Below are 16354 nucleotides of genomic sequence, written 5' to 3'. Positions count from 1 at the left end.
TGGTCTTAAAGCCCTCTTGAACAAATGTGAATGTGCATTCTTGGCAAGTATTTTTATACTGAAGCATGAGAAAAGAGAGCAAATAGATCAGAATGTCAATCTTTGCCTTGAAGTAAAAGAAAAGCTGAATTGTATATCTGGAACATAATTCTTCAGAATAAAGGGGTTTCAAAAATACAAATACACCAGGATTTCTAGGCTCAGGCAGACATGGCCATATGCTGGCTGAGTGCCCTCTAAGACCCTGCTACTCAAACTGTAGTCCACAGACTACACTGTCAATGCTGGTCAACAACGCATGGGAGAACTCGTTAGAAATGCAGGCTATCAGGTCCCTCCTCAGACTGACGGAATCAGACTCTGACTTTAAGCAAGATTCCCAAGAAGATTTGTATGAAACATTATCAAGTTCAAGACGCACTGCCCTAGCACACTCAAAATAACCAGCTGAATGAGAGAACGCTGGGATAACAAAGGTTAGTTTCTTACCATTTACTCATATGACAAAAAGCATTTTGTTGGAGCAACTACGTTAATAAGAAGTTCAGAGTTACCCCGAGGGCCTCTCTCAAAATGGTCACTATCTCCTTAAATCCTCTCTAGTGGCACCAAGAGTGACCATGGAGAAGGCATCGTAGTTGTATTTTCATTCATTTGAATGGTTTCAGATCACTAATCTACTAAGTAATCAGCTCCTCCCAAACCTAAATAACTGAAAAATTATTTCAAAGATGATAATGTGTATGCTGAGAAAAATGTTACCCCTGTTCACGATTGCTTGTTTAACCATGAAATCAGATTCTTTACATGGGAGTAGGAGTAGCAGCCCAGGACCTTAGGAAACATGAGGTACTGAAATGAAAAAAAACGTACATGTATTCTTTTTCACATCCATAGTTTTCATCAGATTTTTCAAGGGTTCCATTATCCAAAGATGGCTGAGATGAATGCTGCCAAAGCTTACAAGTGGATTTTAACTGCAGAGTGTCCCAGGACCTTTACTACACTTATAATGTACTGTGAGCTTCCAAGAGAGGAAGTTAGTAGGTGCAGTGAGTTTTCACAATTTTCTGATTATAAGCCTAGAATATTTTGCTCTTAAGCACCAAATACTATCTCCTTGAACGCAGAACGACCTTTCAAGGCCACAGCCAAAAAGTATCCCTTGCAAACTGGAAGGAGCATCCTTTAACTATAATATTCCAGATTTTAGCTAGTAAATCAATTTTTAACCAGTGTTAGACTTCACTAAGTTCTTCAAAAATCATAAAAAAATCTATTTTTTAAAGAAGTGGCATGCAGTGAACACTATAAAGAGAACTTTGATATTATACTCAATGACAAGATTCAATAAAATATGGATTAATGTTTTCTCCTATTAACTAAGGTTCAGTTCCTGAAGGACTAAGAGCAAACTTGTTCTAAAAGTGACTTCACCTACATGATATCCAAAGACTGCAGTGTAGTCACAGGCCTGCATTTCTTTAAATGAATCCATCGCGGATCTAGCCAGAAGTCACCAACGAGGTCTTGCACGTAATATTAAACAAGAGAACAGTAAAAGTTCTGAGCTCATAGGAACCACATACGTAGTAAGAAGTTTCAAGAAGCACAAAAAAGAATAAATGCCATGTTTTAAAATAGCTACACCATTAAACCCTATTTGATAAATTTTATTTAAAAAGTTCTCAAAGGTAACTAAAAATGACTTTGCTCAGGTGGGTCTACAACAGTGCCTCCTCAACAGCCACACCGAAATGATACACGCCAACATGTGAGAGTAAGTGTACCAACATTTATGCTGATCAAGTCAACAAATTTCAGTACTTACCAATATTTTTAACTCTGCTTTTCAGCTGAGTAGAATGCCTCTTCTTACTCTTTGATTTGGGAGTTTTATCTTTAGATGCCAGGCTGGCCTGTGCAGATGCTTTTCTTGACTTGAATGTTTTAGTTACTGTTGTTGGATCTACTGGGTCAGGCATACTGCTAAAGCTTTCTAACGACTCTTCATCAAATTGGCGTCTTCTCCTACTGGTATCTAATTGATTTTTGCGATTACTATTTGTTGTTTTCTTTACAGACACTGCACATCCAGTCTTGAGAAATGGTTTTTCTACTTCACCTTCTTGGTCATGTAACCATGGTGTCCTACTGTTCTCCACCTCCTCTTCGGGCTGTTTTTGATTCCTTACCAATGAAAATAAGTTTTTATATATTACAATGATATATTTCTATATCTACTGAAAACTCCAGATATACTTATAGTCTACTAGTAGATTCAGGTAAATAAAAATTGTCAACAGGCTATAAAAATATTCCCACAAAATACACATTAAAAATGAAAATGTTACACAGGCTAAGGTACTAAATTACTTTAAACTTTAATCTTAGACCTTTCTCACTAAACCATTTTCACTAGTGAGACTTCCAAACCAAAGGTCCAGCATTCATGATGGAAAGAGTGGGAAGGTAAGATCAAGGGAGGATGGGACATACAAGGAAAAAACAAAAAACTTAAAAGAAACAACTGAAAGAGAACCACAGTAAAAAGTTTGGAAACGTACATGGATCTGTGTCACCTAAAGCAGTTCAAATATAACCAGAATCTGGTGAAAACAATTGGCCATGTAACTAGTAATTTATTTCTCTGCACATTAAGTCTTATTTAGCTCTGTTAGCTTAGTGTCATTTTCCAAATTTTATCTGCTAAACTTTGGCATCCCTTAATATGTTAATAGGTATTCACTGGTTATCTAAATCTGGGAAAAAATAGGCAAAACTAAGTTAAACAGGTCTGCGGTACTTCTCAGAACTTTCAATATGCCAATGTGTTTTATAAATGTCTTCGAAGGGAACATAGTGAACATGCTGTCTGAAACTTTTTATGACAGAACCTGACATGGACAAAAGAGTTCCTAAGAATATAATTTGGGAGACATTGATCTATAGGGATTAATTCAAGACAAAGATTAACAAACCTACAGTTTACATGCCAAATTCAGCTTGCTGCCTGTTTTTTTGTATGGCCTGAGAGCTATGAATGATCTTTATATTCTTAAATCGTTGAACAAAAATTAAAAGGAGAAATATAGTTTATGAGACATGAAAATTACATAAAATTCAAATTTCACTGTCCATAAATCAAGTGTTCTTGGAACACAGCAACTTATCTGTTTACATATTGTTTATAAATGCTTCTGTGCAAAAATGGCAGAGATAAATGGTTATGACAGACACTATGGTCTGCAATATTTACTACGTAGTCCTTTATAGGAAAAGTTTTCTGACCCGAGCTAACAACTACAATGTTTTATCTGACCTCTTTGTTATCTCCAGCCATTTAATTCAGGGAACCTATAATAGCTGAAATTTTGGAAAGAGATGAGGTCCAATCTGAAGTAGGTCTAATATCTAAAATAATAATACTCAGATGCATCTTTTTTTTTTTACTACCAATTACATATAAACTATAGATAATAATGAAGTAGGGACCTTCCAATAGGAAGACCATTCACTAAAGCTTTGAATAAATTTTTATTGCTTGTGATGGAGATTCATTCAACCACCATTTCTCAATGTCAATTGAGCACTAAACACTGTTTTAGGCTCTGACAATAGAATACTTTCACAGAGTAACACAAGATTTAGTAGGAAAAAAAGGTTAGTGCAGATAAGAAAAGGAGTCAGGCAAGGTCAGGGAGGTCTACCACAGGATTCCTGGAGGTGAACACCAAGTTGAATTCTAAGAATTTTTGGTTAATTAAGTAAAGAACAAAACCAAAATGTTCATGATTTAACAATTAAACTGTCAAAATGCTAATTTAAGAGGCTGAGACATGCCCACACACCTAACTAAAGGGAGAAGTAATGTGACCTATATATTTATAAAGGGATAGGAAAAACAAAATCATAGAGATACTTCTGACAGAACAAGTATTAGGCTCAACTGACCTCTGATTTTTCCTCCTTTTAAAAAGTTTTTCTGAAGTAAATAACAACAATAAAAAGGCTATAATCTTTTTACCAGCAGGCTATCAAAATCATTTTCTGGATTAAAACAATCATTAAAAACATTATTTATCAAGCCATAAAAATGCTTTAAAGAATGATTAACCTGAGCCAATCCAATGAGTCTTTCACACACTATTTGGGTCAAAATTATAACTGGGAAGATTATCATATTAAAAAATAATAAATGTGGGCTTCCCTGGTGGCGCAGTGGTTGAGAGTCCGCCTGCCACTGCAGGGGACGTGGGTTCATGCCCCAGTCCGGGAGGATCCCACGTGCTGCAGAGCGGCTGGGCCCGTGGGCCATGGCCGCTAAGCCTGTGCGTCCGGAGCCTGTGCTCCGCAGCGGGAGAGGCCACAACAGTGAGAGGCCCGCGTACCGCAAAAAATAATAATAATAATAAATGTTAGAAACAGAGAGAAAAAGGAATCCTGACTATGTATTGCTAAAACTTCCTTGACAAAACTTGTTTTTATAACCTAATAGTACTCAATATTACATTTGGATGGGCCTTAGGAACTTACTCTAATCAGGGGCCATGAATCAAACAAAGGAGCCATCACTTTGTAACAACTATCCTCCAGCAGTTAATATTAGTTTCTATTTCTACATCAATGAACAGTGAACTGGTATAACCTTAAAGACAGATATCAAATCAAGGCCAAAGACACTCTATGGGTTAGGTCATATCCTTCCAAAATGAACCTCAAGGGACACCCTGATCAAAACTCTGAACTGCTCTTGTACAAGGGTTAGCAGCAGGTATACACCTGAGTGACACCTGGCAAGATGTCAAAACTTCATATTCCCAACACTATCAAGTCAGACAATCACAAACATCCTCCCTAATTACATTCTCAAATTACAGATAATTAGATGTAATCACAAAGTGATGTTTAAGCAAATAATGGATTATGTTTACAATCAAGTACCTTCGTTTTTCTGCTCCAACAGAAGAACTACTTTCAAAAGGTTTTGGAAAAGCCATGTATTCTGTTCTCCCTGAAAGATTCTGGGCTAATGGTTGCTGCTGTTCAGTGGGTGCAGAAATATTTTGAGAAAAATCTCCAAAATTAGAAGGAAATAAAGGGCTGAAATTCATACCTAATAAATAAAAACAATGGGTAAGACAACAATAAAGAAGCACCTTTAGCCTTAAAATGAAATTAAAAAATCGTTTTAATTAAATATGCCATTCAAATCCACCAAAAGAAAAATTTGTGATTAAAATAAAGTAACACTCATTTACTCAATCACTGTTTTACAACTCAGTCTGCTATGTTTTCAGCATTGGTGATTCAAAGATAAATACTGATCCCCAACCCCTTAAGACCTAAAAGTTAGCAAAAATAATGCTTGATATTTATCAGAGTATTACTGGGTACAAGACTCCACTGTAGGCACGTTACATGTTACTTCATTTAATGCTCAAAACAACACTGTGAAATAGGTATTATATTCATTTTACTAGTGAGAAAATAGGTTTAGAGATCAAATGCCTAGTAAATGAAAGAGCAGGTTAGATCTCGGGTCTGCATGGCTCCAAAGCTTAGGTTCTTTACACTCTACATGGGAAGTAAAATATAATCACATACTTAATATATATTGCTGTATCAGAGGTATTTACAAATGGCTACTTACAACTTGTGGGAGAAGGGGATCAGGGAGGGTTTCACAAAACTGAACTAGATTGACTGTGAAGAATGAACAGTCTTCGTACAGGGTTGGCATGGGTATAAGGCATATTATGACAAAAAGGAACTGCATGTGCAATTTCTTACATTATTTGTTTCTTAAATGCCTACTCAAACAATACCTGCTGGGACTTCCCTGGAGGCACAGTGGTTAAGAATCCGCCTGCCAATGCAGGGGACACAGGTTCGAGCCCCGGTCTGAGAAGATCCCACATGCCGCGGAGCAACTAAGCCCGTGTGCTGCAACTACTGAGTCTGCGCTCTAGAGCCCATGAGCCACAACTACTGAGCCCGTGTGCCAAAAGTACTGAAGCCTGCATGCCTAGAGCCTGTGCTGCACCACAAGAGAAGCCACCACAATGAGAAGCCTGCGCACTGCAACAAAGAGTAGCCCCCGCTCGCCGCAACTAGAGAAAGCCTGCAAGCTGTAACGAAGACCCAATACAGGCAATAAATTAATTAATTAATTTTTTTAAAAGTCTGCTGCCAATATTAATCCACACCTAAGAACTAAAAACCTTGTTAAATTGTTTAACGGCCATTGCTTTTATAATCCTGTTAAGAAAACACGCTGTATCTGTGAATATTTATATTCACAAAGCCCTCCCAACCCTTTTCCTCTTCCTATATTCTCTGGCAAACACCTTCAACTCCTCTCCCTTCATGACTCACCTCACCTAACTGATCATTCTACCTCCAGAATGTCTTTAAAATTACTCCTTTTTCTTTACCGCTACTGCCGATGCCTTAGGTCAAGCTGTCATTCCTTCCCTGCTATTACTGCAATTGCCTTCCAGTCACCATCTATACCCTTAGCACCTTCCCTCCAATCTCAATCAACACTATCACTAGTGTAATCTTTTTAAAATACAAACCTCATGCTATTCCTCTGCTCAACATCCTCCAATGGCCCCTCTAGTAAGCAGCAGAAAGTCTAAGCTTCTTTGCACAGCACAAAGGCCTCCACTGCTCACCAGCCACATCAACTACTACTTCCCCTGTCATGGCCCTAAACACTAGCCATACTTCATGACCTCTAAATTCCCTAAGTAATATACTGTTCCACTGCTTTGTAACTCTAAGTGGTTCCATTAATCAGAAAGTCCTTTCCCTTCTAATCTCCCTGGAAAAAAATTATATTCATTCTTTAGCTTTAATATCACTTTCTCTAGGAAAAAAGAGATTTGCTGATAATCTCTTGCCCCAAGGAAAAGCAGGTCATTCACCTCATCTGCACCACTGCTACAGCACCCATGGCAAAGCACTAAGCATTTATTAACATTCTTGGCTTCTTCGCTAGACTCTAAATTCCTTAAAGCATCAGGCTTAACATCTTTGAATCCCAGTCATTTATATAGTGCCTGGCACATGACAGGTACAGAAAAGTCTGAATAAAAGCCTAAACTAAGTAAAAGTAAATATAAGCCTAAGCCAAACACCTTTACTCTAGTGGTATATATCTCCCTACCAAGACACAAAGCTCCTCTACAAGAGTGTTGCCTTATTCACCTCTTCTCTCCTAATATTTTACACAGTGCCTGATGTACAGCAGCCAATAGACAGGTTAATTCCCTTTCTCCTTGATAAATACTTGTTGAATAATTCAAAGGTAAAAGACTAAGCAATCATTCATAATTTACTTAATTTCATTAGCAACCACATTCAGTTTAAGAGTTCACTATAAAGAATCAATGTAGAAAAGAGTTTATAACTTTCTTTGCCAACATTTCCTACCACTCCAAAAGGGACTGATAAAAATCCATGCAACAGACAAATGTTATTCTCAAACACTCTGCATTTATTTATTTTCATTTAAGTTTTTTCATTTAAGTTTTCAGCCACCTACCTGGTGCAAATGATGAAAAATTAGTAAACCCCGGTAGGTTGAACAGATTTACAGGCTGTGCTGGAAAGCTGAAAGGACAAAATAAACTGGGAGAAGGAGGGTGTGATGCACTACTGACTCTTTCCTTGCTTCCAGGTTTTTCTGGATGATTTTGTTGGCGCATAAGTTCATTTAGCATTTGCTTCAACCTGTAAAAATTTAAGGAGTCAGTAATTTAAAGATCTGTTGTATTACCATCTATGTAAAGTACATCCAGAAAGAATATATGTAAGACATGATTCAACAGTATGTGGAACAAACTGACTGCTCTGATGTTTACAACAAATATCTGCTTGTCCTGCATGCTTAGTTCAGTAACTTCGCCTCTGCAAGAAGAACTGTGCTTATTAGCACTTCTAACAGATAGTAGGCATAATTACAACACTCATTGTTTATATTGTTTACAGCTTTACTGAGGTATGATTTACACACCATACAACCTACCTAAGGTAAGTGTAAAGTTGAGTACTATAAAAATTTTTTTTAAAGTCAGGTCTACGGTATTAAAAAGGAACATTGAGCAATATCTCTGCTTATAAAATTCCCAAGTGTCAGAATATTCAAAAATGATATTTGGTTCAGGCCCTTTTCTCCCAGAAGGTAACTGTAAAACTCTTGCTCAGTTTTAGCACTTACTATACACTCTCACTACTTCTAAGAAACAGATTACCTTTGTACATTATTCTGTTGCCATGTTAGCTGGGTATAGCACTGGTTCAACTGGTGCATTATAAGGTGTACTTGAGGAGATGCAACATTGCTGGGCATAACACTGTAAGGGCCCGTGAGAAGAGTTTGTAGCAGACAAGACAGAGTCTGTGGAAAGAAAATTTTCAGAATAGTTGCCGATGACATGAGAAAAACGTGTACTGCTTCAAAACCAAGATAAAAAAATTCTACTTTACCTGCTGGTCTTGCATCAAAGTCTGACAAATATTGACACTGAAATCAAGTTGTTTCTTTAGCTGATTGATTTGTTCTTGCCACTGTTCTTTCTCTTCTACATAAGAGAGTTCTGACACCCAGCGAAGGTTTTCCTGACGCTGCATGCTGATATTCTGTTGTCTTGTCCTGGCTAAAGGACGATAATTTCCATCTGCTGAAAAAGGGCGATTGTTCTTCCACCTAACACAAGATTTAAAGCATTAGGTCATCTTATGTAATTATTTGGTTTTTAAAATCTGGCAATAAACCTTGATACCCTGGGTCCATACGTCTGTATTCTCTTCACAGGACTTAAAATGTATGGAAAATAGAATGAGAAAAATTCTGGATTTCTAGTCTTGTACACTATCATTTTTCATTCCTTTCGAATCTTTTTTCATTTATGTTTTACCGAGAAGTGTCTATATAATTCTGTATTCTTCAAAATGAAAACAGTTATGGGACTTCCCTGGTGGCACAGTGGTTAAGACTCCACACTCCCAATGCAGGGGGCCTGGTTCGATCACTGGTCAGGGAACTAGGTCCCACATGCATGCAGCAACTAAGAGTTCACATGCCACAACTAAGGGGCCCACGTACCGCAACTAAGGAGCTGGCGAGCTGCAACTAAGGAGCCCACCTGCCGCAATTAAGACCCAGTGCAACCAAATAAATAAATATTAAAAATAGGGAGGGCTTCCCTGGTGGCGCAGTGGTTGAGAGTCCGCCTGTCGATGCAGGGGACACGGGTTCGTGCCCCGATCCGGGGAGATCCCACATGCCGCGGAGCGGCTGGGCCCGTGAGCCATGGCCGCTGAGCCTGCGCGTCCAGAGCCTGTGCTCCACAACGGGAGAGGCCACAACAGTGAGAGGCCCGCGTACCGCAAAAAAATAAAAAATAAAGTGAGGCACTCTTGTGGGACTGAGCCTCTTAACCTATGGGCTCTGCTCTGACTCCAAGTAGTTAGTGGTGGAATTAAATTACATTGTAGGACACACAGTTGGTTCAGAGAACTGAAGAACTGCTTGGAGTCAGAAAGACCTGAGACTCTTAAAATCAAGCAAAAAATTAAAACAGCAAAACTAACCTATTTTTAGTTTCCTTTACATGATAGGAGTTATGATTTGCATGGCTAGGAGGACACACGGAAAAGCTAACCTATTTTTAGTTTCCTTTACATTATAGGAGTTATGATTTGCGCTGCTAGGAGGACACACGGAAAAGCTAACCTATTTTTAGTTTCCTTTACATGATAGGAGTTATGATTTGCGCTGCTAGGAGGACACACGGAAAAGCTAACCTATTTTTAGTTTCCTTTACATTATAGGAGTTATGATTTGCGCTGCTAGGAGGACACACGGAAAAGCTATCATGGGAGCCGGCGTCTTGCTCCTCCTCCTCCTCGTCTTCATCTGTCCGAACTGCTTCAGAAAGGTAACCATCTTCATCTCCTTCTTCATCTAGTGCACACTGGGTAGAACCTCCCCAAGTTGCCATTGTTCTAGAGATTAAGAGACAAAACACATGAGATCATTCTGGAGATGAGCTAAATACTTTACCGCCTATTATGTACCAGACACTGTACCAAAAAAAAAATATATATATATATATATATGTATCACTGCACCAAAAAAAGTGTATGTATATATGTATATATATATATGTATATGCATATGTGTGTATATAAAATTTCATTTAGTCATAGTAACTATGAGATGGGTGGTACTCTCCAACTGCTGTTATAATCTGTTTACGCTACCTTCCAGAAAACAATTCTTCATATAAATTAAACTAGTAATCATATCCCCTGGAACTTATTCCTAAACTAAACCCCTCTCAACTTTCAACTTTTCCTTGAGTCACAGTTTTCTAGATTAGAGTTATCCAGTAGAACTTTCTGCAATAGTAGTAATAATCCATATCTGTGCTGTCCAATAGAGTAGCCATTAAATACACATGACCAATGAGCACCTAAAATGTGGCTGGTGTGACAGAGAAAATGAATTTTTAATTTTATTTAACTTTAAATAGCCACCTATATTTAGTGGCTGCCGTACTGGAAAGCACAATTCTAGACCCATGGTTCTCAAACCTAGATGTTTAACAAAACAATATAAAGAACTTTTTTAAAGTATAGATGTGTGGTACACAGAACACAATAAAATATTGAAGATATAGTTTGATCAATAAAATTCATATTGGCACTCCAAGAACAGGAATAGTTCTTTTATGAGTACGAAAGAGAGTAAGGTTTAGTGCAATGTTGCAGAAACGCCATCTGATACCAAAAAATTAGGTCATAACAAATTTGGATTTCAAAATTTTAGATCTGAATACTACTATAAAGATAAGTAATTAACTGATCTTATAGATGACCAATTCTTTTAGAAATATTCTAAATATGGAAATTTCAAACATAAATCCTAAAAACTGAATGTTTTATACAATAAAATGTTTTCAAATTCTTAGGAAATTTACAAATAGCAGACACTCAATTTAAGTTTAAAAAAACCCACTTATTTCTGGCCTGATAGAAAAGCACTACAAAGTATCAAGCATTTTCTTTTTATAAACTTTAAACTTAACTAAGAAAACAAGGCTTATATACTCAAGAAAATCTGTATCACCATTTGAGCAAGCATCTTGGTAATTTTTGTAAATTTTTTAAAAAGAGAGAAAGGTGATGCTGTGAGAAGTTAGAACAGAAAGTAGCTGGATTTAGTCAAACTGAGTCACAAAGGTGATGCTTAAAACACAAGTCTCACTGCAACAGCAGATTTGTGCTATGATGCAGAGGGGAAATGAGGCTGCCTATCCTATAGGCCGTAAATAGGTGATATTTTAAAAAATGATTTAAACAGCTCTCTTACTTTTCTGTTCTACTCTGTTGAGGCGTACACAGGTTCTCAGACCCATCACTTCTCAGTGAAACAGCCACTGGAGATGTAGTTTCAGCCAGACCTTGCCTCCTCTGATGTTCAGCCATCAAAGCTTCTAGCTGCTTTCTTCTCTGTCGCAGCTCTCCCCTTAACATTTCGTGTCTTCGCATTTCTGACCACAACTGTTATTTTAAAAATTAAGGCAAGTTGGTGTAAATATCGGGACTTGTTTTAGCCTTAAAGAAAAACAGCCTAATACTATTGTCAATACCAACAAATATTTCTATTCTCACTCTATCCTTTTTACACTGAGACACCCAAGAAGGCCAAAATGATATTTTAGTAATAAGAAAAAATTAGGCAATCGTTAATTCTTCATGAAAACAGGTAGCACCCAAGTATACTTTATCAACTATTAGAAGAAAGTTACAATGTTTTCTATAAATCCCATATAAATAAAATGCCAAAGGACAGGTTTTTCTAATTGAAATGATTACTATTTACTATAACTAACCCTTACATATAATTCTGCCAAATATTTGCTAATAAAGGGCAAGGCTATTTTGAAAATATACAAACTTAATTACTTTTTGGAAAAAATTATTTCTTCCCACAACTAAAAGACACATAATAGGCTACATTTCAAAACATGTTTCACAGATATTCAGTTTTCTTCCTTAAGACTCAGGAACAAGGTACAACATACCTCATTATCTACCACTGAAGGATCATCAGGTTCAAAAGCAGATCTGCTTGTACTGGCTTCATTTTCATTAACAGTTGGGGTTGAAGTAACAGCTGGCGTATATTTTTTTGTGGGACAATTACCCGCACTAGTGGCTGACAGCTAAAAAAGAATTAAAACTATTATGAGGAATTAAAGCAATTATATGTTAATTTCGTAAAAACAATTATTTCACTGCTTCTCTAGGGCTCTAGTATCATATTTAATTTATTACCACCAGATTTCAATTGCCATCATGATCTAAAGAAAATCTGACATAAGCAAACAAAGATGAAAACACACACTAAAGTTGAACAGTAGTAACCAACCCTCCGAAACAACAGAGACATGAGGGATAAAATGTTACTGTGGAAAATTTCACATACTCAACCCAACTCCGACATATATTCCTCTGCACATTAGTTAGATTGGGAACGAGAAAAAAAGGATTAGATAAAGTAGAAAAGGTAAGTGTCTAGAAAATAAAGTTATATTAGAAATATCACTTGATATGTTTCCCTTTCTTTGAAAACAAAACCTGACTGAAGAATAGAGCTAACCAATAAAGTGTAGGAAAAATCTCAAAAAAGAATTGATATTCCCCTCCCATATTAACCCTCCTCCTGATTACCTGACATGGTCAAAGACTGCACATTCTCTGTTCAACTCAAAAACCCATGCATAGGGTACTATTTAATAAGCATATATACATTTAATATTCAAACTACAAAAACAATATTTTAATTTCCCTAAAAAACTCATGATGGCTTAACAGCTTTATTATGTAATTTTAGGCCAGTAAAAAATGGAAATGTTAGTCCCTTAACTGCCAAGTTCAAACCAGAATATTTTAATATAATACATACTTATAAATACTCACGTTCTGAATCCACAGCCAGCCGGCCCAACAAGTGAAAGAATGGGAATAATTAGAGTCAATTCCTATGTGCTACCTTTCACAGTATAAATGTACATCCTTAACACATTTCATTTGTCCATCCATTACATTAATCATAAAATTAAGATACAAATCTATCAAATTAGCACTAAAAAAAGACAAAGAGTACTTTCAGTTGACATTAAGATTTTAAATATCTTTCTTCAGACAAACAGAAAGAAAGAAATTTCCTAATTACCTGTAGGTCAGGACATGCCTTTTGCAATGCTTGAATTTTCTCTTGAATCTCAATCAGTTTCTTTCTTTCTTCCTGCAATTGTTTGAGCTCTCTCTGTTGCTGCTGTAGTTTAGCCTCATAAAATTTCTCTCTATAATTAAATTGACATTATATTTGTGGACTCCAGTAAATCTGATAATAGCATTAAGCACGATGTAATACAGTACCTAGCGGAGTACCTTCTCTCTAATAGGCACTAAACTTTTATGACCTGAAAGCCAGAAGCTTAACATACCTTGCCTTTTCATTTACTCCAGCATCTTTCTGTGTTTTATTGGTATTTCCTCTAGTGTTATTTGCATTTTGTTTGATGTCTTCTTCTGCTGGGTAGAAATCATCCAAATTTGAGGTATTGGCAGAGATAACTCCTTGATCTGCTGTATCATCATCCTAAAACAGCATCATTATATTAAAACAATCTTGATATCTAAAGACATTATCCAATTCATACCTTAGTAAATAGAACTAGGTTGTAAAATTAACATAAAATTTAAAGCAGTAGGGAAAGCATATGATTTTGAGCAATGAAATTCATCCTCTACCAATGGCAGGAAATAAAGTACTAAAACTAAAAACAGTACATTAATAATTTGAGTTGCCAATTACCCAGCAATGGCAAGTACTAGTTTGCCTTTTCTTTCTTTGACCAGATTCTAAAATCAAAGAAGAGCTTTCTAGAGAATATGAAAAAGATACAAAATATATCATTGGAGCTTGGAACTCTTGATATTAGATACTTTTTCTTCAGATATGACTTTTACATTAACAATTTAACAACCAATGTCTATTACCACTTGTTCACTTAAAAAGCTTTCCATTTCCTCATTTTGGTCTTTAGTTTGCCAAACAAGTACCAATGGCTCACAATACAAAAACGAATGAGAATGTACCACCTCAAATCTGTAACTACTGGAAAAACAACAAAAGTTCATATCTTCCTAACAGTAGATACGTATCTTCTGTTGAAATCAATGTGCTTATTAAAATGGAGGACTGGGCTGGCAGCGCACTGGTTAAGAATCCGTCTGCCAATGCAGGGGACACGGGTTCAATCCCTGGTCCGGGAAGATCCCACATGCCACGGAGCAACTAAGCCCATGCACGACAACTACTGAGCCTGTGCTCTAGAGCCCGTGAGCCACAATTACTGAGCCCGCATGCCACAACTACAGAAGCCCGCGCACCTAAAGCCCGTGCTCTGCAACAAGAGAAGCCACCACGATGAGAAGCCAGTGCACTGCAATGAAGAGTAGCCCCCGCTCACCACAACTAGAAAAAGCCTGCATGAAGCAACGAAGACCCGACGCAGCCAAAAATATATAAATTTATTTTTTAAAAATCTTATTAAAAAAAAATGGAGGATTGGAGGTAACCTATGACATTTTCTTAAAAACATTTAATATTGGGCTTCCCTGGTGGCGCAGCGGTTGAGAGTCCACCTGCCAATGCAGGGGACACGGGTTCGTGCCCCGGTCTGGGAGATCCCACATGCCGCGGAGCGGCTAGGCCCGTGAGCCATGGCCGCTGAGCCTGCGCGTCCAGAGCCTGTGCTCCGCAACGGGAGAAGCCACAACAGTGACAGGCCCATGTACCGCCAAAAAAAAAAAAAAAAAAAATTAATATTGTATACTTTATATTTACTCATGCTTTCTCTGCAGAAATCAACTGAAACTTTAACCTTTGGAAATAGAGAGTTAAAGCTAACTTTGATTGTAAAACTGTCTGATCGATTTTAAGCTTATAGACATGGTGTTATTCTGGTCTTCTCATCAATCTAAAAGCTAACCTGATTTATTACTAAAATGGTAAGATTAAAAAGAAACTGAGTTGGGACTCAAAAACAGAGAAGAAGCTGGATCATGAGGCATTTTCCCACAATAAAAAAGTGGAAAAACCAAAGTATGAAAAAAAAAAACTACATAAAGTTTCAGATTGTCACCATGAGAGTGTCTGAACTGAAATGATATAAACTCCGAAGCTAAAAGTAACTGACTAAAGAATTATTGTTTCAACACATGCTGCATCACAGACTAAGGAACCATATAAGGGCCATATAAATTGTCTAAGCTAATCTAATCAAGAAGAGTAATAATAGTTTTATACAATCATGATAACTATGTAACTGTTTAAACCTTCTCCTGAGTCTCTTGGGAAAGGATACAAGTAAGGGCACAAGCAAAAGAAGACTACCCTTAATAAAATAAGTAAAATGTATCAATCTTAAACATATAAAAACTTGGGGAGTTTGGATCATTTGTTTTTAAATAGCTCTCAGAATGAGGACCCTTAATCCCTCTGTATTGCAGTTTTCTCATTTTTCATACATGTTATTTCAGGTCTTAGAACACTCACTAAAGCAAAAGAGCTGCATTCAACATAAGCCTGAAATTAAGCTGATTCATCTATAAGCCACCAAGTTATTCATCATTTCTGATCTATTATTCCCACTCGGGCAATCTGAGGAGAGGAGTCATAAAGAAAAAATGAGAAAGTAATTAGCAAGTACAATGATGTTCAAGATAGCACAACCTATATTATTATTTGCTTTAGAAGCTGTCTTAATTTTTTCAAATGGTACTACTGTCATACGATCAAAGTTCAAATAGTAAAAAAGATGTTTAGAAAAATCTCCTTTCTATCCCTTTTCCCAATTCCATTCTCCATAGGTAACCAGTGTTACCAGTTTATGTATCTGTCTACAGATATACTTTGAATATATAAGCAAAAATATATACATGTGTACATAAACCTGTATGTGTTTGTTTGTATACATGTGTTTATGCTCCTTCTTCCCTTCAACACCCCTTCTTACAATAGGAAAACCTTCGAAAAAGCCAAAAGCCAATTCCAGTAATGGTTAAACAAGCTATATGGTATCTCAATAAAATAAAATGTAATCAAGGGTATAAGGAAATGGATTCATCCACCACTGCTTAGATATCAATTAATATAGTCATTCTGGAGAGCAATTAAGCAGTGTCCATTAAATTTAAAATGTGCAGGGCTTCCCTGGTGGCGCAGTGATTGAGAGTCTGCCTGCCGATGCAGGGGACACGGGTT

The 16354-nt window shown here is 36.9% G+C and overlaps 1 protein-coding gene across 8 annotated transcripts in view; it reads right to left on the bottom strand.

Annotated features, from left to right (window-relative positions):
* Positions 1 to 16354, bottom strand: part of PCM1 (pericentriolar material 1) — an 88464-nt gene that overhangs the window by 35956 nt on the left and 36154 nt on the right. For all 8 annotated transcript variants that reach the window (XM_060136208.1, XM_060136209.1, XM_060136207.1 and 5 more), the window contains exons 17-26: positions 13530 to 13684; positions 13256 to 13385; positions 12102 to 12242; positions 11387 to 11577; positions 9817 to 10017; positions 8497 to 8716; positions 8262 to 8407; positions 7553 to 7740; positions 4945 to 5116; positions 1832 to 2190 (exon numbers count right to left, since the gene is read on the bottom strand). In XM_060136208.1, the coding sequence (XP_059992191.1) occupies positions 1832 to 2190; positions 4945 to 5116; positions 7553 to 7740; positions 8262 to 8407; positions 8497 to 8716; positions 9817 to 10017; positions 11387 to 11577; positions 12102 to 12242; positions 13256 to 13385; positions 13530 to 13684 (1903 nt within the window). The remainder of the gene's footprint in view (positions 1 to 1831; positions 2191 to 4944; positions 5117 to 7552; positions 7741 to 8261; positions 8408 to 8496; positions 8717 to 9816; positions 10018 to 11386; positions 11578 to 12101; positions 12243 to 13255; positions 13386 to 13529; positions 13685 to 16354) is intronic.

This window comes from Lagenorhynchus albirostris, chromosome 21 (genome assembly GCF_949774975.1).
Source record: "Lagenorhynchus albirostris chromosome 21, mLagAlb1.1, whole genome shotgun sequence".
Taxonomy (NCBI): Eukaryota; Metazoa; Chordata; class Mammalia; order Artiodactyla; family Delphinidae; genus Lagenorhynchus; species Lagenorhynchus albirostris.
This window is presented reverse-complemented; position numbering and strand designations above follow the sequence as displayed.